The sequence below is a fragment of the Enhydra lutris genome, unplaced genomic scaffold (assembly GCF_002288905.1).
Source record: "Enhydra lutris kenyoni isolate GAN:26980312 unplaced genomic scaffold, ASM228890v2 scaffoldscaffold55, whole genome shotgun sequence".
NCBI lineage: Eukaryota > Metazoa > Chordata > Mammalia > Carnivora > Mustelidae > Enhydra > Enhydra lutris.
This window is the reverse complement of record NW_019154139.1, coordinates 7,720,321-7,742,733: the sequence shown is the minus strand read 5'-3', so window position 1 is coordinate 7,742,733 and position 22,413 is coordinate 7,720,321. Positions and strand designations below refer to the sequence as shown.

Sequence of the window (22,413 nt, the reverse complement as noted above, 5' to 3'; positions counted from 1 at the left end):
ACCCCTCGTTTTGTCTTCTTAATAGCATTTATTGATACCTGAGGGTGTTTTTTTTTCCCCTCAATGTATTTGCTTACTTGTGTATTATTTCCCTACTAGGAATTCTGACTCCTTCATCACCGTGTCTCTCCTATTTATAACAGAACCTTGTACATACTCAATGAATTTAATGAAAGATAAATATGCCCTTAATACCTTAATTTACTATGGGTTTTTAGTATCCTGTAGGGGCCTTTGGGAATGCAATAAATTAGATGACAGAAATCTCAACATGGAATTATTACTCTAACAAAATTTGGGCTAAGAAAAACTTTGTAGGGTTCCTATAATGTTTTAAGGTCTCGGACAATTTTTTTCTCTTTCCAAGTCTGGTTGAAAGTATGGTGGTGTTTTCATGGATTTGTTGTTCCTGTTTATGACTAAGACAAGGAAACAAATCGCAGTTCTTCCGGTTTGGCAATGGAATCAGTACGCTCCCAATTTTTTTTTAAGAGAAAATACGAGATTTCAAATAAACTAATACAAGATTCAAAAGTGATCTAGCCGAGTCATACTTCCGCAAGGTTAGAGATTCACAAGGGGGATCGGATGTAGAAATGGGCGGGTGACATAAAGTCCAGGTGCTTTGGCTGGGAAGGAACGACCAGTAAGAATCAATGGCCAAGCGCCTCACAAGAATCAAGACGTACAGCGACTGCAGATGAGACTACAGGGCAAGGAGCGAAAAGAGGACGGAAATTAGGGGGAAAGGACACCATAGTCAGATGACCAATTGAGGAATAGGAAACGTGTGCTCAAGTATGTGAAGCTGAAGTCGTGTCCCTTAACCAAAGAGCATTCTAGCACGGAATGCTATCTCGGGCGGGCTGGAGATAGCATCTCCCAGGCTCCTAAGCCTCCTCCGCCTATTTCAGGTGTGCAGGTTAAGGCAGGACTGGAGAATGCCTACACAGTTGGGCCCCGGAGAGGACATTCGGGGAGCTCGCGGCTCCCCGTTGTATCCTCAGCATTTCCCGAATCGGAATCAGGAACCAAACGGTGCCTGGGCCCGGCTCTCCCAGGGAGGCTGCACGTCGGGCCTGGCTAGGAAACGGGTCGGGAACCTGCGAAACTGTGGGGGTCTCCCGTTTCGCGATCAGGAGTCGCGGCACCCGCCTTTGCAGCTTCCCCGGCGAAACGCGCTGCTTTAGACCCGCCGGCAGTGCGGCGGCTGGGGAAGGCGGGGCGGGGCGGGGCCGGCACTGCAGGTCGCGGCCGAGGCGGAGGAAGCAGCCGCCGCCCCAGCAGAGGGAGAGCGGCCGGGGGCTTCCCGGGGGAGGAGGCGAGAGGGAGTCTTTCGAGCGTTTCCACCCGGCTCGATCACGTCGGCTGGGCCCCGCCCGGCCCCGCCCCGGCCACCGCCTCTTCCCCGGCCGACGCCAGGGCCCGGAGGTGGGGGGGCGGGGAGGGAGGGACCTGCACCAGCGCCTTTAAGAGGCGTGGCTACGTGCTCCGCCCCCCACCTGCCCCTCGCGCGCCAGTAGGGGGCGGGGTGCGGGAGGAGGTGCCGGGGAGGGAAGAGGAGGGAGGTGTGCGCTGGTGCGCAGGCGCAGTGGCAGGACGACAGACCGTGTGTTTCCAAAATGGCGGCAGCGATGGATGTGGATACCCCGAGCGGCACCAACAGCGGCGCGGGCAAGAAGCGCTTTGAAGTGAAAAAGGTTGGGTCTCGCCAGCGCCTTCCTCAGGGAAGGTAGAGAGGCGCGGATCTGGCTGGCAGGCCCGAGGATGACCGAGGCGCGGAGGAAAGGGCTTCATTTCAGGGCGTTCCTGAGACCGGGTACCAGGAAAGGAAGCTAGGGGGCGGGTCTTAGAGTTGATCGGCGTGACTGGGGCCCACTGCCAATGGCAGTATTGGTTTCGCTTGGAGTCTGAGGGGCCAATCACGGAGGCGCTTATTGCGATACGCGGGGTTGCAACTCGTCTGGGAGAGCCAAGCGCCTGAGCTGTCACTGGAGTGGTGGAGGGGTGGGGAGGAGTGGGTGGGGTGGATGGAAGGGGGAGTCGGAACGATGCAGTGGGTGGAGGATGGGGGCAGTGCGGCGAAAGCCGGGACCTGAGTTCCTACCGCATTGGAGGCTTCCGAGGAGCCCGCCTGGTGATCTCCTTGCCCCGCCTCTTCCCGAAGCCCGGGGTCCCACTTATTGAGGGACCCTAATTCGGTCCTCGCCTCATCAAGGCCTCCCTTAGCCCTCTCTCTAGTCCTCGTCCCCGCCGAGTTAAAGTGTCTCCAGTGTAACAACTCTAGGCTCTTCTGAGAGGTCTGTTGGTTTGTCACACAGCCGCCACAGTTCTGTGGTCATATCTAAATCCCTCTGTTTCCCCTCCCCCACAATGATGGAATTTGTTTAAAAAGAAAATGTGAGCCCAAGCCTTGTGTCATTTAGGAAGGGTTGAGTACTGGTGGCGAACGACCTGGTGAAAGTGGGAAAGCAAAAATGTTGAACGTGTCTTTTTGCATGAAATGTCTTAGAGTGGTTTGCCAACAGTGTGGGAGAAAAGTGCCGATTCCCACATAGTATCAAATAAATCTCTTCCAAATGAAGACTCTGAAATAGGGGAAATGTTACTGCTTGAGTATCTGGCTAAACACCGACAATTTTCCCCCTGCTATTGCTTTTTTGGTGTTTCATTGTGGACACTGCATGCTCAGTTACAGGCAGCAGCCATATTGAAGAAAAGAAATAGGGGTTGGTTTTTTTTTTCCTTCAAGTTGAAGCTTTCGGGTGAAAAGTGCTGAAGAAGTTGAACTAGGCTCTAAGAATTGGGTTTGAAAGAGGTGAAGGTTTTGGAAGTAGCACCAGATTAGTGGAGGAAAAGGGAGTTTGGGAATATTTATAATTGCAGAAGCCAGAAGGTTAAATTGCTTAAATGCTGCTTTTAGATAAACACTTAATTGGAATTATCTTAAACTAAATGAGAGTCTGAGCATGTGAAAGTTGAGAACAGCAGTTTATTTGATGGTAGGAACTAACCAAAATTCTGGTGAATTGTAGAGTTTGTTGTGAAATAATCTTGGAAGATTTAAGTCATGACCTTGCTCTGTGTACTCACACACTGGGTAGTTGGTTATCCAGCTTATCCCACGATTACCCATTTTATGATCCAATCATCATCATAGTTCTTCTGTTCCTAGCTTTCACCTCCCGGCTCATTCTTTCAAAGCTGCCTTGAAGAGCAGATACTTTTCTGTGCAGAAATTGAGCTCTTCTGGGGAACCTGTACAGAAATTCAAGTTTGTGCTTATTAAACCTAAAATAGGCACTTAAGAATTATTCCTGATTTTCTTACATTGGTATGGTTGACTAAATTACTGTAAGCTGTGGGAGAAAATAAAGACAGTCCATTAATTTGTGTTCACATATTCAACTGTTTAAAGAACAGGTGAGCACACGTGAGGCCTTCTGTGTCCTCTTATAAAATAAATAAGAGTAATGTAATATCCCCAAACTCTTATGTTTGGTGATCCTTGTGGCCAAAGAGATGATAACTGCAGCTGCAGCATGAAATCCTAGAGTGTGTGCGTGCCTGTTTTACAAGGAGAGTGCATTGTTCCCCCTTTTTCTCTTTGCAGTGGAATGCAGTAGCCCTCTGGGCCTGGGATATTGTGGTTGATAACTGTGCCATCTGCAGGAACCACATTATGGATCTTTGTAAGTAACTGGAGGAGGATGGGAGGAAGTTGAGAAGGTTACAGAGATTGTGGCTATCCTGATGTGACCAAATTTCTTCTTCCCAAGGAGATACACAGCCTAGTCAGAACACTTGGTGTCTTCTGCCTCTAGTCCGCTGGTGTGTTTGAAATAGAGTAGATTTAATGATATCCTGGAGGCACACTCATCTCTCAGAATAAATCTACTCAATCTAAAGATGGCAAGCACACATTTAGAATGAGTTGTGGACACAGAGGCACTGTTGATTATTCCTCTATATTTCCCATCTCATACCCAGACTCAAAGGCAAAAATAGTGAAAGGAAAAAAATAAACTTTGAGCTAAAATATTCCACCAAAGCTAGTTTTTGCTTGGCAAGATTTATAAAGAAAAGAAGCCAACGAAATAAGGAATTTCAGTGTTAGCCCCAAAGTTAAGAGGACATCGCTGCCAACATTGAAATAGACAGCTAATTGCAGTAAAGAAATTTCATTTAACTCTCCTACAGATTCCATCACATGTAGTAGCCAGTACATGGTGGATTTGATAGCGGTTGACAGACTCAGGATCCTTATAGTAATAGGGGCAAGTGTGTTGATCATACCAGTAATAATTGAGGTTACTTTTTAATTCAGGTACTAAAATGGTTTGTTACAGAGATGAGGTATAAGGGGAAGAAATTTCAGCTTTCTAGAGTTGGATTTGTAGACACTTATTTTGAAAATCACTCACTTGCCTCTCCAGCTTCATTTTGCAACACTCTCCCACTCACTCTGATAGTTTTTTTGGCTTTCTTTCCTTTCTTGAGTTGTCCATGCTCTTTTTTAGAGCCTTTTTACATCCTGTTGCCTCGGTGTGCAATATTCTCCCTCTTCTCTCCACTACCTTTGCCTAACCCACTACTGTCTGATCTGAATATGAGCCACAAATGCAAGCACATACATAATTTAAATTTTTCTGGTACCCACATTACAGTAAAAAGAAATAGGTGATTTGCATTTTATTTATCCTGCTATATCCAAGAAAATTTCATTTCAACATGTAAATAATATCTTATTTTTTATTTATTTTTAAGATTTTATTTTATTTATTTGACACAGAGAGGTGCAGTGAGAGAAGGAACACAGGAAGGGGAGTGGGAGAGGGAGAGGCAGGCTCCTCGCCGATTAGGGAGCCCAGTGTGGGGCTCGATCCCAGGACCCTGGGATCATGACCTGAGCCGAAGGCAGACCCTTAATGACTAAGCCACCCAGGCGCCCTGTAAATAATATTTTATTTTATTTTTTTTTAAAGATTTTATTTATTTATTTGACAGAGAGAGATCACAAGTAGACAGAGAGGCAGGCAGAGAGAGAGAGAGAGAAGCAGGCTCCCTGCCGAGCAGAGAGCCCGATGCGGGACTCGATCCCAGGACCCTGAGATCATGACCTGAGCCGAAGGCAGCGGCTTAACCCACTGAGCCACCCAGGCGCCCCGTAAATAATATTTTAAAGTGAAATATTCTACATTTTCTTTTTGGTAGTAAGTCTTTGAAGCGTATTTTATGCTTACAGCACCTCTTAATTCAGACTAGCCGCATTTCAAGTGTCCAGTAGGTATATGAGGCTAGTGGTGACTTTATGGAGCAGTGTGGAACTAACCCATAGTTGGTCTTTAGAGCTCATCTTGAACTAGCTCAGAGATGTGTTCCCTGCCCATACTTAACATGCACACAGGCTGTGACAGTTTTGTTAAACATTCCCAAGACCTCCCATGGTTGCCTTTGTAGTATTTAATTTAGTTCGTTCTCTATCATATGTATGTTATTTACTGCTCTCTTCCCAGCATCTAGCATTGTGTCCAGTATGTAATAGGTTCTCACTAAACACTTGCTCAATGAATAATAAAATTACAAGATAAGGGAATAGTCCGATCATTGCAACTTGGAAAGCACCAATCAAATATGTGTTGGTAGTTTGCTGTCCGTGGTTTGAATTTTGACCCTGTTTACCTTTTCACACGACAGTCAAAGCCGACAGCAGCTACCATCGTGTTTAGTATAGATAGAAGGAATCCATCACGGAGAAACATATGCCCAGTTTTAAATGTGTTTGGGTGGGGTTCTGATTACATGCGTGCCAATTTTGTTGCTGTGCATTTTCATAAGGAGTTGTGCCCAAAGCAAATTTTATTTTCTTGGGTCTCTCTTCTGTAAATAGTTAATGATTCCAAATAACCCTGGTTTGGGTTTTTTAAGTTATTTAAGTCATTTTGTGTCTCTCTGGATTCAAGAGAATATACTTCTTGGGAGGACCACAACAAACAAAGGCCATTGATACTTTATCTTAGTTGAACGCTTGAGGGATCAATGTAGGTCTTCAGTTAGATACCTACCTACTTTATCATATATTTTAAATGTTAGATGAAGTAGAATATTGATTTTTTTTTTTTTTTTTTTTAAGTAAGCCCCGGTGTGGGGCTTGAACTCACAACCCTGAGATCAGGAGCCTCATGCTCTACAGACTGAGCTAGCCAGGCGCCCCAGAATATTGAAATCTTACAACAAAAAATTATGAAAGTATTTTCAAATCATGTCTTTTCAAAATTTTAATTGAGAAGTTTGTTCTTTTTTTAAAAAATTATTTCTTAAGGTTTTATTTTATTTTTAAAGATTTTATTTATTTATTTGACAGAGATATCACAAGTGGGCAGAGAGGCCGGTAGAGAGGGGGGGAAGCAGACTCCCTGCTGAGCAGAAAGCTTGATGTGGGGATCCATCCCAGGATCCTGAGACCATGACCTGAGCCAAAGGCAGAGGCTTAACCCACTGAGCCACCCAGGCATCCCTTAAGGTTTTATTTTAATTCTAGTTAACATGCATCATTATATTAGTTTCAGGCATACAATATAGTAGTGACTAACTCTTCCGTACATTACTGGGTGCTCATCATGACAAATGCATTCCTTAATCTCCATCACCTATTTAACCCATCTCCTCATCCTCCTTCCCTCTGATAACCATCAAATTGTTCTCTATAATTAAGAGTCTGTTTTCACATCTTGTCTTTTATTCATTCAATGAATGCTCACATCCTGGGCATTTTGCTAGGCACCAGTATAAAACAGTGACTGAGATCAAATTTTTACCCTTAAGAAATACACCTTTTTGTTTATCACAGACACTATAGAGAAGTCTGGTTGCCACAACTGGGCTTGCCTTCTGTTAAAAAAATAAATGGATTATGATTCCTGTAAAAAGACTTTTTGTCAAAGCTGAAAATAAGAATCTTGATTTAGCAATGGCCATTTTCTAATAAATTCTGGCCTGGCATTAAATGAATAATTATGTACATAGCCCTAAATAAGTATCAGTGATCATGGCTGTGCCCAAGTTGGACTCTTCTGTAAAGCTTTCTTGGTCTGAAGACATCCTCTTTTGAGTAAAAATTAACACTACATGCCCTCTTCTAGCTTCGTATTTATTGTATATTGCCCCATTTCTTTGTTGTTGTTAAGAGTTGCTGAAACACATAATCTAGGTTTTCTCCATTATCTCAGGTAGTCTTGTTCCAGATGAAGAGGGCATCCAGAAGGGTGTAGACCCACCCTTTGCCCATGAGAAGTTAGCCTCTTCCTAAACCACAGGTCCATCCCTGTTTTGAAAGTGTGAAATCCATCAGCTTCCAAGGTGAAACCATTGCTTCCTTAGCAGACCTTTGGTGGTAATGCTCAATGATTTTTTTTTTTTAAGATTTTTAGTTTATTTATTTGATAGAGATCACAAGTAGTCAGAGAGGTAGGCAGAGGGGGAGGGGGAAGCAAGCTCCCTGCGGAGCAGAGAGCCCGATGCGGGGCTCGATCCCAGGACCCTGAGATCATGACCTGAGCCGAAGGCAGAGGCTTAACCCGCTGAGCCATCCAGGCGCCCTGGTAATGCTCTTATATTGAAGTTTAAAAGTCCCCAGACTATGTATTGAATGCACTAAGCCTCTGCCTTTGCAGGGGCATGACAGGAACCCATTATGTGCTGCTTGTTTTGGCTGCTCTAGGTTGACAGTGAGTAGTTAACTTCCCCTTTTTAAATGAACAACTCAACTCCTGTCTGCACCAACAGCTCAAGAATTTTTTTTTTTTTAAGATTTTATTTATTAGAGAGAGAGAGCACAAGTAAGGGAAGCAGCAGGCAGAGGGAGAGAAAGAGGGAGAAGGAGGTTTCCCACTAAGCAGGAGCCTCATATGGGGCTCGATCCCAGGACGCTGGGATCATGACCTGACCTGAAGGCAGACGCTCAACCGACTGAGCCACCCAGGCGCCCCTCAAGAACATTTTCTATTTGAAAACATTTTACACTCATATTTAATAATTTTTCATGCCATATCCTTTCTTTCATGGCTTTGTAGATTGCATTCCTATCCCTCCTATATATTTTTGTTCTTTGTTAGGAATTACCAGGTAAAGAATGCATATGTATTTGGCCTCCATTGTCTCTGTTGGTAGAAGTGGTTTTGTTTGCTTATTCAGGTACTGAGAGCCTACTTTGCACTTGGCACAGAAAGAGTCCCTTAAAAATACCTTGACCTAGAAAAATTTAAACATGATCATGTACCTTGAAACAGTCGTTATTTATTTCAGTCATAATTATGTCTCTTAATTAACTAATTTCATGATATATTGTACTCATCTGAGAGAATCCAACTTGAAGGTCATCAGATTTTATTTTCTCTACTTTTGAAAATGGTAGTGCAGTCACAGCTCCAGTAAATCCTTGCATATACTGCGTAGACTCTGGACTCTCCACTCCTATCAGAAGGAGAACCCAGTTACTCTCTTTGTAGTGTGGATCTGGTAGCAAAAGGAAGTTTTGTGATTTCAGATCCTTTGCCTTTCATAGTTTTGAAGGATGGAAAAAACCCTTATGGTGTATAATTTCCCCCAAGACCAGACAGACCCATTCAAGTCTCAGCACTATTTGCCTACAGTCTTTCTGTTTCTCACCTATGGAAGTTTGAAGTAATTGTCTATTTTTAGTCTTTCCCGAAACTTTTTATTCTTCAAATGAGAGACTCCATTTAGTTACCACCTTCAGAGAAAGCAAATTAGACATTAGTAATTCTTGTTCCTTGAAGATTCATCCCAGTAGAGCTTTACTCATCAGTTCTTGACCTCAGTCAGATTTGTATTCTATTTTAATTCCTCTCTTCCCCCTCTGTGAAATTGATATTTGGAGATATTTGCCATAATGTGCTCTGTTCACAAGACAGCATCACCTTGGGTAGTACACATCACCAGTTAGTGGGCCCCAAGTCTCTAGCCCATTGGCTGAACAGATTGGCTTTGTTTGATGGTGTTTTAAAGATGTTTGAGTTTTGGTGCTTTCACACAGAGCATGCGCTCCAGTGTGCCACAGGCCTCTTCACCTCTTTTATTTTGCTTCTGTCCCAGTTCTTGTGTGTGTGCCTGACCCCTCGAGGGGCTGGAGCTTGTTACCCAGCGAGGCCATACTGTTGGAAGGACCTCAGAGGCAGCATTTGCCCAAAACAGGGAGAAGATGCCACTTCTCAGAACAGTAAGAGTTACGAGGTAGCTTTAAGAATTTACTAGATGAACCAAACTAGGAGAAATCACTTTGGTTTGGACAGGTCAGGTTATGTTCAGAACTAAAAATGTGCCTTTTCCTTCATCACTCTGTGACCAAGGAGAGGAAATCGTTGCAAAGCAAATGGATAAGTCACATCTCTGCCTTCTGCGCGTCTCCCCTTCCTACACTCATAGAAAAACAATGGTGACTAATGAACCACTTGAGATTTTGTCCAGGTTTGCATCACCCTCACCCCTACCTCGCCCAAATCCTGTGCTTGTGACACTACGCAGGTGGGGCGCGGGAGGTCCAGTGATCTTGTTGCTCTTGTTCCCACAGGCATAGAATGTCAAGCTAACCAGGCGTCCGCTACTTCTGAAGAGTGCACTGTTGCATGGGGAGTCTGTAACGTAAGGAAACATCTTTCCCTATCAGCATGGCTTGTAAACATATTACCACTTTTCCTGCTTTGCCAGTCTTGAAAATAACTAGGAAAAAAAATGACTAGCCCACCTTTCTCCCAAAAGGTATACAAATAGTAAAAAAGATTTTAAATCTTTGTACTGTTCACCTGTGATAGGTTAAAAATTACTAGTTATTAAACGGGCACCATTTTGTCTTAATTATAAAGAGGAACGACTTTTGTTAGCAACACTTTGGGGATTCATCTTTGGGAATTGCCTGCAAGGCCTGTGGCAGTCTTTGGAATATTCCCCTATTGGTGGACATCTTTACTTTCTTAACAGATCTTTTTTTAGGGCTATATATGCCTTGTTGAACTAAGTTTGGCAAATAAATTGAGTGTTCAAGGGCCCGTGTCTGTGTGTTCTAAAGTGTGGCAAACGTACTAAGTTAGGATTTTTTTTTAACGCGGCTCATGCCAGAAATGTTTTGTCCAGCATCGTTGGACTGAATGTACAGCCTTCCCCGGCGTGACAGCTGTGAAGGATAACAACATCAAATATGTTATTTCTAGCATGTGTTAAAAATTCGTCTCTATAGCCATATAGTCCCAGTTACAGGAGCTAAAATTGTCCTGTCCTCCTGTGCCAAGGGGAAAGAGGACCCGCAGGCCCCAGCATAGCCCAGGCCTAAGAGGCTCTGGAGTCAGACCATCATTCCCTGTCTTTGACTTACTTGCTAAGTGACTTCAGACGAGGTGTTTGACATCCCTAACCCTGGCTTCCCTCATGTAGACTGCACAGAGTTATAATCAGGATGAAACGATTTTATCCTAGCACATAGGAGACATAAGTGTTTGTTTGTTAAATATAAATAAGTAACAACTTTGGGGGGGCGTTGGTTACTGAGCACATATCAGTACTTTGGCCCAGCAGGCTGAGGCTCTGTCCTACCCGAGCCTGTCCCACACCTTCTTATTCTGTCAAGGCCCTTTGAGCGGTTTCCCAGTAGCCTGTATTGGCCCAGCCGGTTGGCCCAGTTGGATTTGTTGTTTATGGGGATAAAGAAATAAAATATATCGGGCTCTTTGCCCTGCCTGACATTCAGGCATAAACCAAGGGCCATGTTATCTTTTGGTGGAGGGCAAAGGAAGTGAACTTCCCCTAAGTTTGGCTAAGGCGAGACTAGCTCAGGGAGCCTGCCATAAAGAGGAGCTGGCCTGGGGTGGCAGAAGCCCTTGGACCAGCGCCGGCTTCTAGTTCTGGGTCTTCTCGCCCGCCCCATGAGTTAGGCAAGTCCCTTGATTTGTCGGAGTCTCAGTTTCCCGTCTGCAAAAGGAAGGTAATGATACCTGTCGTGATTCCTCACCAGGCTTGCTCTGAGGCTCCGGTTAGGTGATAGGGGTCCGCATCCTCTGTGAGCTGTAAGCACTAGGCAGTGTACTTGAGACTGCGGGTACACCCCTCAGCCGACCGCCATTTATTAACAGGCGGAAAGTTGGGACCAGGCTGGTGCAGGGATGCTGGCACCTGCTCTGCATCCTTACTTGCAGCTCCCCTTTCCCTCCATCTTCCGAGGTAGTTGGGGTGTATAAGGACCCTGTACTGCTGCAAGGGGCCTAATGGGGGTGGGAGGCAGTGGGGAAAGGCGTCCTGAATACCCTTAGGTGAGCCTGTCCCTACTACCTGGTGATTGAGAAAAAAAAGGCCTCACCTTCTGCTTTCTAGAAGTTTTTGGGTTTTTTTCTCTCTTTCACAGTGAGTTATGTGAGAGTCAACGAGTTGCACGAAATCGATCTAAAGCTCTCACCCTGGGCGAGTACCTGTCCTATGGACCATCCACAGTGTCCTAGCTGTGGATTCCACTCTCGATTACCAGATTCTGTCTCTGTCTTTATCAAGACAGTGCCCATGATGGTAATCCTCTCAGTGACTCTTCTCGAAGGTCCCCGCATGTTTTGGTAGGGCCTGCTGACCAGACTTTGAGTCTGTTATTAAATCAGGCTTGCAGAACTTTCATTATTCTGCTGGGCAGCCAGCATTTCTCCCCTGTCCCCACCTGAGCCCCACCCCTCTCAGATACGATGAGGGGAGCGCTTGTAGCTGCTGTCTTAATTCTCTGCTCCCGTGAGCAGTCGGGAGAGTAAATGTCTGTTGCAGAGGTATTGTGATTAGCACCTGTGTGTCATTCACTCACACCAAAAAACTCCCACAGATTTTCCTTTTGCCCAAATCTGAAAGCCATCTCCTAGCTCCCCTTGGTTACCAGCCTTCTTGGTACTCTGCCATTTTATTTCTTGCCTAGATCATGAAATAAGTCGTTTGATCATCTTTTCTGCTGCTTGTGTGCGGTTTGTACATCGTGATGCTTCCTTTTCCCCTTGTTTTTTTAGTCTTTTTTAGTCTTTTTAAGTTTTTTAAGTTTTTTAGTCTTTTTAAGAGAAAGTGCCTCACCCCTTTAGGCTTACCAGGTACTGAGCTGTTTTAATATCGGTACACCTTTGAACAAATCTGGAAGGAAGGTCTTTTGAACAGAGCTGAGCTGGGTGCGGGGAGATTGGGGAAGTGCCCGTCTCAGCGTTGGCAGGAGAAGTCACTGCTCCCGGGGTTCCCGTTCTCCAAGGTGGGGGAGGCGCAGCTGGGGACCAAGAATGGGGAAGTTTGAAATCTGCCTGTGATCAAGGGCCTCCTGGCATGTGTCCAAGGAAAGTACAGGAAAGTAGAAGCCTCCCCTTACAGGCCCAAGAGGACCAGGAAGCCACATTCCATCTTCCCTTAAGGGAAGGGGAGAGAACGCACTGCTATAGCATATATGATGCTTCCTGAATAATTCCTTCTCGTAGTGGTTACATTTCTAACCGGTATTTCAGTGGGAGTGTCCTGTACCTGACTAAGGCGTGAGGGGTTGTTGACCTTTTGCCTCTCATTGTTTGTTGTACCTGACTAAGGCGTGAGGGGTTGTTGACCTTTTGCCTCTCATTGTTTGTTGTCTCCCCTTGTTCGCTGGTCCCGTGTGTCACCAGGCTGCCGCCCTTGAGACAGACCGTCAGTAGATGGCTGAGGAATGATCTTTAATAAAATGTGTCTTTTCTTCCAGCATGCTTTTCACTTCCACTGCATCTCTCGCTGGCTCAAAACACGGCAGGTGTGTCCGTTGGACAACAGAGAGTGGGAATTCCAAAAGTAGGTGTCTGACTGTTCTGACGTTGTAAGACTGGGCTCTGTGGGCCGTGCCATCCCTGAGTCACCTCAAGCTGGAGAGTGCAGAGTCTGAGAAGATGGGAGACAGGGAGCATACCTTGTTTTACAAACCAACTTTTAATTAGTAAAACAAGCGCTCATCTGTGAGTCCCACCTCTCAGGGTCTGTGAAAGTAGAAAATACGAGAATCTGCAAACTATTCATTATTTCCAGAATCATATCCATAATAAGGCTCCAGGGGCTAACCAAGGTCAGGTATCTTTGCTTGGGGTTGAATTATATCTACCTATTCTGCTTCATGGTTCCATCTCATGCTGATTAACTCTGATATGGCATTTGTGGCTATCTCAACTAAATTACTAGTATTATATAAATAAAACGTGACATGGTAAATTTTTTAAAAATTCAGATAGTCAAGAGGGCATACCCAAAAAATTTAGTGTCCCACCGTAGTCTCCTGATCTCAGCCCCAGAGGTGACCACAAGTTCTTAGTACCTCCTGACTAGCTCTGGAACATGCTTGCATGCACATGGGTACATATGTGTATGTAATTTTAACATAAATATGAACATCCAACATAGTAATTCACCTTGCTTTTTCATTTCATATATTTTGGAGTTTTTTCATATATATCCGAGTACCTCCTTTCTGATAGTTGAAGTAGTTTTTATGTTGATACACCATAATTTATTTAATTGATAGATTTTAGGTTTCAGATTTTTCACTTAAAAATAGTGTATAAAGATGACCATCCCTATAAATGAATCTTTGTGAATATGTGCAGGTGTATTTGTAGCAGTAGTTCCTAAAGGAGGAATTTCTGAGTGAAGAGTATGTACCTTTTTATTTTTGATTAAAGTCAGATTTTCCTTTCCCTAGAATATATTATAATTTACACTCCCTCTAAACAGTGCAGCAGAAGGCCCCTTTCTCCATTTCCTGCTAAGGCTCTGTTACCAAACTTCTCCATCTCAGCTGCTTCGATAGTTGAAAACTAGTATCCAGCTGCGTTTTTTGAATTTTGAGTAAGATTGGCTACTTTTCATATGTTTTTATGCTTCTTTCCCTGTGAAATGCTATGTTTTGTTGCTGTTGAATTATTCACCATTTGCTTTATCAAATTTTTTATGAGAAGGGGGTTTTATTTAAATATGAGTTTTGGTTAATAAGATACAATGAAGTTTAAAAAACAAAAGATGGAGTTCTTTGTTAAATGTTGAAAAATCCCTTACTGGTACAGTTACTTTGCTTTTACACTTGGTTATTTATTTTTTAAAGAATTTTGGAAGTCTTACTGACTGCATGTTCATTTCTTAAGAAACCTGCCAAATACTCAGTGTTTTAACTTTTAACTACCATGGTGCTTCCTTCAGCAAAATGTGTGCTACCTAACGTGTAAGATATGAAAACGCGGGAGACAGCCCTTCCCCATCCTTGGGAGCTCGAGTTCTGAGTAGAACCATGAAGTCACACATATCAAGGCAAAAACACTTTTCTGCATTCTCAGGAGGCCTTTGTAATTGGCTCTGCCCTGAAGCAGGCTCCAGGTTCTGTTTTGGACCCAAATTGTGCCATGTTGCCCATTAAATATTCCCTGGACTGAGCCTAGGAAGTGGAGGGTATGAAGAATCCCTCGTGTTGGGCTTTGACACCACCACCGTGTCCCACCAGTGGCCTTGTCAGGCAGGGCTCGACAACGCATTGGGAAAACAGATTCCGAAGGAACAAATCATGGGCATCCTTTAATCTGATAGACAACGTCTGGCTTTCTCTCCAGTATACTTACAAACGCTGGGGCTCTACTCTGTGTGGAATTTGGCACAACTTTTTTGGTAGACAATATTCAAGTAGATTTCATATGAGAAGTGTTTAAAACATCTAGTAGTCCTTTGGGATGATTGACAGCATGACCCAGAGTTCAAGTGATTGACAGCATGACCCAGAGTTCAAGTGCCCTGGTTTCCACCCATTGTTAAATGTATTATGTTCTGTGTTGTACTTTGTTATATAAGTATTTTACTCAGAGGATAACGGTCCATAACTGGACAGAAGACTGAGTAAAATAATAGAAGGATATTTGTTCAAGAAGCCCATTTATATGTGAAAGAACTTCCCAGCCTTGTTTGTTTTTATATTCTTATTAGAGCCAAATTTTGGCTTTTGGGGAAGTGAGAAACCACCTGAAATCCATACATTTCTCTACAGTTCTCTTTCTTAGTGCTGAATGGAATCAGGGTGGAAATTGGACCTGGTGATAGATTTTGAAATTCAGGCCTTTTAGTGACTATTCCTGTGTTTGTCTGAGTAGCAGATCTGAGTGAAAACAAGCTGCAGTGGGAGGGGGAGGCTGAGTGCTCAGAGGGTGTCTGAGCCGCGGACTGGAGCCACCAGAGCAGTTCCCCTTCGCAGCCCCTGGTTCTTACTTTTCCCTCTCGCCTCCCAATACTGCTCACATCTGTCCCCTAACTGGAAGGAGGGTCAGGTGGGTGTAGTTGAGGCCCATGGAGGGACTCCCACCAAGAAGAAGGTAGAAGGTAAAATGTGAAGGGTAAAATAAAAGGGGCAAAACCTCGTGTCAACCCAATCTGGGAGCACACTTGCACTCACATGTTTTAAGTTTTCCTTACATTTGCTCCTGTGTTCTGGCAGGTTCTGTAGTCTCAAGCAGGAAATTACTAAGAAATTAATAAAATAATGTACTTTGTCTTTCAGGTACGGGCACTAGAGAGAGAATTCTTCCATCGAGCTCAACTGTTCTGTTGTTCATTTAATGACTTGCCCTCCTGTTACTTAATTATAAATTAGATAGAACCGTGTCTTTTCTGCTTTGTCTTTTTAGTTTGCTATTCCCGCAGCCATATTGTATTCTGTGTCAAATAAAATCCAGTTGGATTCTAGAACAGATGCTGTCTCTTGTGTATGTGAAAAAGTGAACATAGATAAAGGATCCCCACTTCCTAGGTTGGAAGGCTTTCTTTCGAAAGTGAGATGTTTGTTCATTAGAGCAGAGTTGTCCTGTGAGCACATCGCTTGGTCACGAGGAATCCTGGTCCACAGCCTGGTCATCAATGGCGGTCTCAGGCAAGTCGTCTCTGCTCCGCCCTTTCCCCTGTAGAACGGCTCTTAAGAACTAAATGGCATCATATGTGCACAGAAAGAAGCTTTGTAAACTGTAAAACCACTATACGAATGTTAACCTTGACCGTGTATGACATGTTGCTTTCTCTTCTTGGTTTAGAAAAATTAACCTGAAAAAAATCTAATATGTAATTTTGGCTGGCAAAAGAAGAATTTATGAACTCAAGTTGAAAATTGGTGTATTAAAGTGTCCACTTAAAATGGAATTAAAAAGAATTCAAATTGCCTTTACCACCACAATCTTTTGCAGTTTGTTTAAAATGTCTTGGCCATGGGGGTGCCTGGCTGGCTCAGTCCGTAGAGCATGCGACTCTTGATCTTGGGGTCATGAGTTCAAGCCCCACATTGGGTATAAAGATTACTTTAAAAAATAAATAAAAAGTCTTGGCCATGGAAGAACTTGCCAGTTCTAAAACTAACTCAGTGGTGATATAGTCTTTAACTGAAAAACAGTCTAGTTTACTGTAGTGGTTCTCAAACTATGGTCGAAGGACTCCTGTGGGCTCCTGGAACCCTATCAGAAGATTCACGAAGTTCCTGTTCCACTATATGTCTGCATGAGGCCAGCTTTTCCTTCTGTCCTTCAACCAAAGCAATGCACTGAATGAAGAAGCAGGCAGGAGAAGCCAGCTGTCTTCTATTAGATGTGAAAGGTTTGCAAAAATGTAAAACAGTGCCACTCTTTAATTCTTTTGTTTTGAAGAATAGTGGCTTTTAATAAAAATATTTATGTTAACATGATGGGTTTTGTTCTTTTTAAGTCTTTTAAATTTCTTGGTTTTGATTTCCATCATATATATATATATAGAAAGAGAGAGATTTATAGATGTTCACCCACAAAGACAAAAATTCTTTGAGGCCTTCAGTTTTTAAGATCATAAAGGGATCCTGATAGTAGACAATTTAAGAATCTATATCTTAGTGATTAAGAACTTTTTGAACTTGGGGCACCTGGGTGGCTCAGTCATTTAAGCAACTATCTTTGGCTCAGGTCATGATCCCAGAGTCCTCAGATCGAGTCCCACATCGGGCTCCCAGCTCCATGGGGAGTCTGCTTCTCCCTCTGACCTTCCCTCTCATGCTTTATCTCACTCTGTCTCTCTGTATCTCAAATAAATAAATAAAATCTTAAAAAAAAAAAAGAACTTTGAACTTGGGACACTTGGGTGGCTCAGCAGGTTAAGCATGTGCTCTAGGCTCAGGTCATGATCCCAGGGTCCTGCGTTCGAGTCCCACATCGGAGTCCCAGCTGAGTGGGAAGACTGCTTCTCCTGCCTACCGCTCCACCTGGTTTGTGCAGTCTCTCTCTGACAAATAAAATCTTAAAAGAAAAAAACAAACTTAGAACTCTTAATAAACCTGAATCAAACCCACCTTCCTGGGGCGCCTGGGAGCCTCAGCTGGTTAAGTGTCCAACTCCTGACTTCACTCAGGTGGTGATCTCAGAGTCATATGATCAGACCCCAGGCTCTGTCTGCTTGGGATCCTCTCCCTCTGCCCCTCCTGCCACTCGTGCTCTCTCTCTAAATAAATAAAAACTTTTAAAAAAGATTTTTTCCTGGGGCGCCTGGGTGGCTCAGTGGGTTAAGGTCCCTGCCTTCGGCTCAGGTCATGGTCCCAGAGTCCTGGGATGGAACCCCGCATCGGGCTCTCTGCTCGGCGGGGAGCCTGCTTCCTCCTCTCTCTGCCTGCCTCTCTGCCTACTTGTGATCTCCGTCTGTCAAATAAATAAAATCTTAAAAAAAAAAAAAAAAAAGATTTTTTTCCTTCAGCTATATGCCAGGCATACAGCAAGGACTCGTCTGGAGAAAGCTGCTACGGTTGCTGTTAATTTAGGGTTACCACCCTTGACAGAAATACCCTTTGAAGCGGTCATCCGGACCGCATGAGTACTTAAGGTAGGGAACGCACAGATTTTCAGATAGATGACATGACGCATTTGGCGAGTTCTGCTTGAGTATTAATCAGTCCTATTGCTTGCAGAGCACCCAGCTTCTGCTGAGGTAAGGGGCGGGTGTGGGGCTCTGTAATGTAATCAGAGAAAGGGCTAGGGAAGCATTGGGACGGAAGAAGGAATGGAACCAGGGAGTCGCTGCTGGGATTCCCCGCTACTCTCACTAGCCTCATAAGGCAGGAAAACGATGCCGCCACGTCTTCTCCCCCAGGGGCTACGCGAGAGACATTAAGTTCTGATTCCCCAAATCCCATAGCTAGGCCAGTCTGTAGATTCCTGTGGAACACAGTGACTGCCTTGAGAGCTCCTCTGGCATGGAGGGTAATAGTTCCCAGAAGAATGGGAGGGATGTGGGACAGACAACACAAGATGGGTCTACTTCGAGAGGCTAGGGAGTTTTCCCCTAACATTGAGCACAAACATCTTGTAACGTTTATATCCAGTTAGTCTTGTGGCGCCTTATGAAACTGGTGGACATGAATCTCCCTCGAGACATCAGTGAAATTATTTACTGAGTGCCTGCTGGGTGCTAACCTAGGGGACACAGCTGAGTCAGCAAGAATCTCTTCCCGCTAAGAGCTCACAGTCCAGTAGGAGATTGCTGAGAAAATGAATGAATATGGAAGTTCATTCTGGAGAGCTTGACAGGGCTCAGATCTGGGCTTGATCTTGAAGTGCCCATTCTCTCTTGGTTTTCCTTCTGTCAACTCCTTTGCATTGTAGGGGCTCCCCTTCTTCCATCGGCCCTGAAGTTTCTATTCCCAGGGTTCTGCTCTGTCTGGGAGATGCCATCCTCTCCCATAGTCACGATCGCATGCTGGACCCTCCGGTAGGCTCCCAAGAGCGGATTGTGCGCATCTCTCCCCAAACCCGCTTTCAATAATCTTGCTTTGGCAGGTTGAAATTGGCCAGAGTGGGTATATTTCACACCACAGAATTTGGGAAATGCTACAAATCAGAGCTTCCTTTCCTTGGACAGCTTCTTACCATCATCAGATAACCGTATCCAAATGTGTCCATTGTCTATGCCCGGCTATGTGTCTTGTAGACACTTCAAACTCAGGGTGTCAACCACGACCGACCTATCATTTCCCCAAACTCCCCCTCCTGGATGACCGAGCCTGGTTCATAGCAGTGTCACTCATTGAATTCCTGAAGCCACAGGCATTAAGACAGCATTTTAGATACCCTCCTCTCCTTTGCCCCTGCATCTAATCACGAAATGCTATTCACTCTACCACTATACTCTCATGAAAATCTGTACCCTCTTCTCCATTCCCACTGCCATGGACGGAGCCAGGCCCTCTTCGTTTTTCTCTAAAATAATTGCAATCCCCTCTGATTGGTCACACTGCCATTAGTCTCTTGGCCACAACCTGAAGCGAGTCTTTAATTTAGTCTGATGTCCCTTCCAGGGGTTGAGAAATTCCCCACGTGGAAGGCAGCAGAGTTCATTTCCCATCACAGAACATGCCTAATCCTGGCTCCTCCAACTTCCTTGCAGCTGGAACCAGAGAGATTACCTAACCCCCACTGGAGACACTCACCCTGCCAGCCATTGCGGCCGTGGGCGGCAGCACTGGCAGCACCCAGGGCCAGTGCAGGTGGCAGAATGGGTTATGACATCCAGTGTTCAACAGTCTCAACAGCCAACACCTCCCCAAACTGGTTTTGTGGCATAATATTGGCTCACGTCCCGGCTGCTGCCTGTTCTCTGAGCCCAATTCCCCATCATTCCTAGTGCTGCTGTGAACTCTCCAACATCCTTTCTCTTTTCTTTTCTTTTCTTTTCTTTTTTCCTTTCTTTTCTCTTCTCTTTTCTTCTTTTCTTTTCCTTTTTAAGATTTTATTTACTTATTTGAGAGAGAGAGAAAAAGAGAGAGAGTCGGGGGAAAGGCCGAGCGAATCTCAAGCAGACTCTGCACCGAACACGGAGCCCAACATGGGGCTCTAACCCACGACCCCGAGATCAATACCTGAGCCTAAACCAAGAGTCTGACACTTAACCGACTGAGCCAGCTAAGGGCCCCACCAACATCCTTTCAGTGTCCCCTCTGCTAGAAAAATCAGCCAGCAATTTGCTTCTCAACCCTCGTTATTATCCCCTCCTGCCCCTACCAGTGGCCCCATACCTTTTCCTTATTCACTCTTAAGCATTCCTAAAAAGCTCATCATTTCATTATAGTGTCCTCTGATAGTTTTCACTCATTTCCTCAGCCAACAGAACATTCTTCTAAGAGTCCTTTGTCTATCTTTTCAATTCCTTGTTTTTGTCGCATGTTTTGATTAGGGTCTTTTTTTCTTTTTTTCTTTATTTTTCTTTTTTTTTAACAGAGGGAGAGGAAGAGGTGGAGAGGGACAGAGAAGGAGAAACTTCAGCAGGCTCCATGCCTTCTGTGAGCCTGGGCTCAATCTCACGACCCGGAGATCATGACCTGAGCCGAAATCAAGAGTCAGACGCTTAACCGACGAGCCACCCAAGTGCCCCAATCAGGCTTTTTCCAAATCAGAATTCACTAGAGACTCGATTTCCTGTGTAGGGACACTATTTTCTCTAGATGCCCCTTCCCTATTTGGACCAATTTCGACCACCATTAAAACACCTTTTGCTGAGCCCGCTGTTGGGCCCCCTAAACAGGGCTTCACCCCTTGGAACGCAGAACCTCACACAGACTGCACATATACAGCGTGTCCCGGTTCTGCGTGACTCCTTCTGGCCCTGCTCAAGTAGCTTCAGCTGGTACAGCTTGACCCTCTGTGCTCCTTCCAGGAATATCTCCCACCCCATCCAGTCAAGCTGCCTAGTCCCTCGCCTCAGAGCTGGCCCTTTGAGGCAGGTCCCCCTCCAGGCACCTGTAAATACACACGCGGGCACCTGCCCCCCTGTAAGGCCCCCAGCACGGAGGCTTCCTCTCTTCTCTGAACTTTCTGACATCTCCCCCACAGTGAGGGCATATTTCTAGCTAAACCCAGGCTATGATGAAGTCTGAAACATCACGGTCACTTTCACCAAAGTGTCCCTTTTCCTCCCCTTCAGTCAGAGTAGCCTCAGAGTAGCAATTTTTCAAACTAATTGTGTCTACATTTTGGATTCTGAGACATGAAACTATCCATTACACCAACGTAGAACCTATCATCCTATACTTACCGGAGAACTAAACTTTTTTCAGATGCCTTGATAATTAAATATTCTATTTTCTGCCAAACTCCTCGTCTCATCACGGATTGCCTCTATCTTGCTTAAAGACACTGCCCTCCTGTCAAAGAGGTGAGAAACTTTAGAATCATCTTTAATGCCACCTGCCCCCTCATCCTCAATATTTTCACAACCGCCGCCATGTCCTTTCGATTCAAGTTCAACTTTACATCACTTAAGTCTACTCTCTTCCCTATCCCCCCACTGTGTAGGCCTTTAGCATCACTTGAGTCATTGAAATGGGTTCATTCACCTATAAGAACCAGGAGCCCCGATAACAGAAAGTATCATAAAGAATAATCCTGGGGCCCAGCTCTGTAGATTTTGGAAATTTCTACCTTTTCAACCAGCTCCCGTTCCGTGGGTCTTCTAAACTATATTCTCCAGATCCTTCAGGAAGCGTCTCCATTCTTCCACAGCTGTTGAAGAACATGGCAAAGACAGTGGAAAAAGAAAGTTACACCTGCCAACTCTGTCTCTTTTTAATCCCACTGATGATTAAATCTCCCTGAGTTTCGGATCTTCTTGAAAACACAATTGCCTCGAAGGTATAAAGACATAGAAACAAACTAACGCTAATAAAATGCTGTAATAATCAGACGACGGGACTTCAAGAGGGCGTAATGTTATTTTTCGAAAACCGTGAAAACTAAAAAACACTGGAAAGTATTTACTACACGATGCCAAGAGGAAATAGAATCATCACAGGCAACATGACTGCGACAATCTGTAAAAATAGACAACATGCAAAAATGAGATTGTAGTCGGGCAGATGACATGATGGGGCATTTATAACTGTTTTTGTTTATTCCTGTTATGTTTTCTCTTGTATTTAAAATCGACAAAAATCATCCCCCTTAGCAGTTAAACTGTCTACATTTTCAGAAGCCTCCATTTACCAAGATGAGTGACTCAAGCTGGTGAAACCTTAGCCTCACAATTTACCTCTTCCATAAGCGCTCTTACATGCCCAAGGAGCCCGACTGCGCCTCTGTCAGATCTTTGCTTTTGAACAAGGTCATTTGCGGGACTCCTTGTCTCCACTCCCACCACAGCTTATCTCGGAGACCCCTGGGACTACACTTAGTGGCGGTCCATCCCATCACGCGGCCACAGCGTGTCCCAACAAAGATGGCAGAAGCCATAAGGCTCAGGAGACTTTCTCTCTCTCCTTGATTTATCCGAGTTCCCAAGCACCTCTTGCTTCCTTGTATCCCCCTGAGGATCCGGCATCATCTGTGTATTTTTACACTCCGATTCAGATTTCGACCT

General features: G+C 44.6%; 1 protein-coding gene across 4 annotated transcripts; it reads left to right on the top strand.

The window, feature by feature from the left end:
• The first annotated feature begins 1,566 nt into the window (after positions 1 to 1,566).
• LOC111157501 (ring-box 1) lies at positions 1,567 to 16,722 on the top strand. 4 transcript variants are annotated; one of them, XM_022518951.1, is made up of 5 exons: positions 1,572 to 1,700; positions 3,614 to 3,692; positions 9,590 to 9,660; positions 12,749 to 12,834; positions 15,566 to 15,755. In XM_022518951.1, the coding sequence occupies exons 1-5, from the start codon at positions 1,623 to 1,625 to the stop codon at positions 15,576 to 15,578; spliced, it is 327 nt and encodes a 108-aa protein (XP_022374659.1). In that variant the 5' UTR covers positions 1,572 to 1,622; the 3' UTR covers positions 15,579 to 15,755. The 4 variants fall into 4 exon arrangements, with proteins under 4 accessions (XP_022374660.1, XP_022374659.1, XP_022374657.1 ...); XM_022518949.1 differs by lacking the exon at positions 15,566 to 15,755 and adding an exon at positions 15,857 to 16,722 and having other exon boundaries at positions 1,582 to 1,700; XM_022518952.1 differs by lacking the exon at positions 12,749 to 12,834 and having other exon boundaries at positions 1,567 to 1,700.
• Positions 16,723 to 22,413: the final 5,691 nt, after the last annotated feature.

Bases quoted from the DNA above. Each gene is read 5' to 3' on its own strand.
- LOC111157501 (XM_022518949.1), top strand. From the start codon at position 1,623: ATGGCGGCAGCGATGGATGTGGATACCCCGAGCGGCACCAACAGCGGC. The intron at 3,693-9,589 runs GTAAGTAACTGG...TTGTTCCCACAG, and splicing joins GAACCACATTATGGATCTTT to GCATAGAATGTCAAGCTAAC. The intron at 12,835-15,856 runs GTAGGTGTCTGA...TTTGTTCATTAG, and splicing joins AGAGAGTGGGAATTCCAAAA to AGCAGAGTTGTCCTGTGAGC.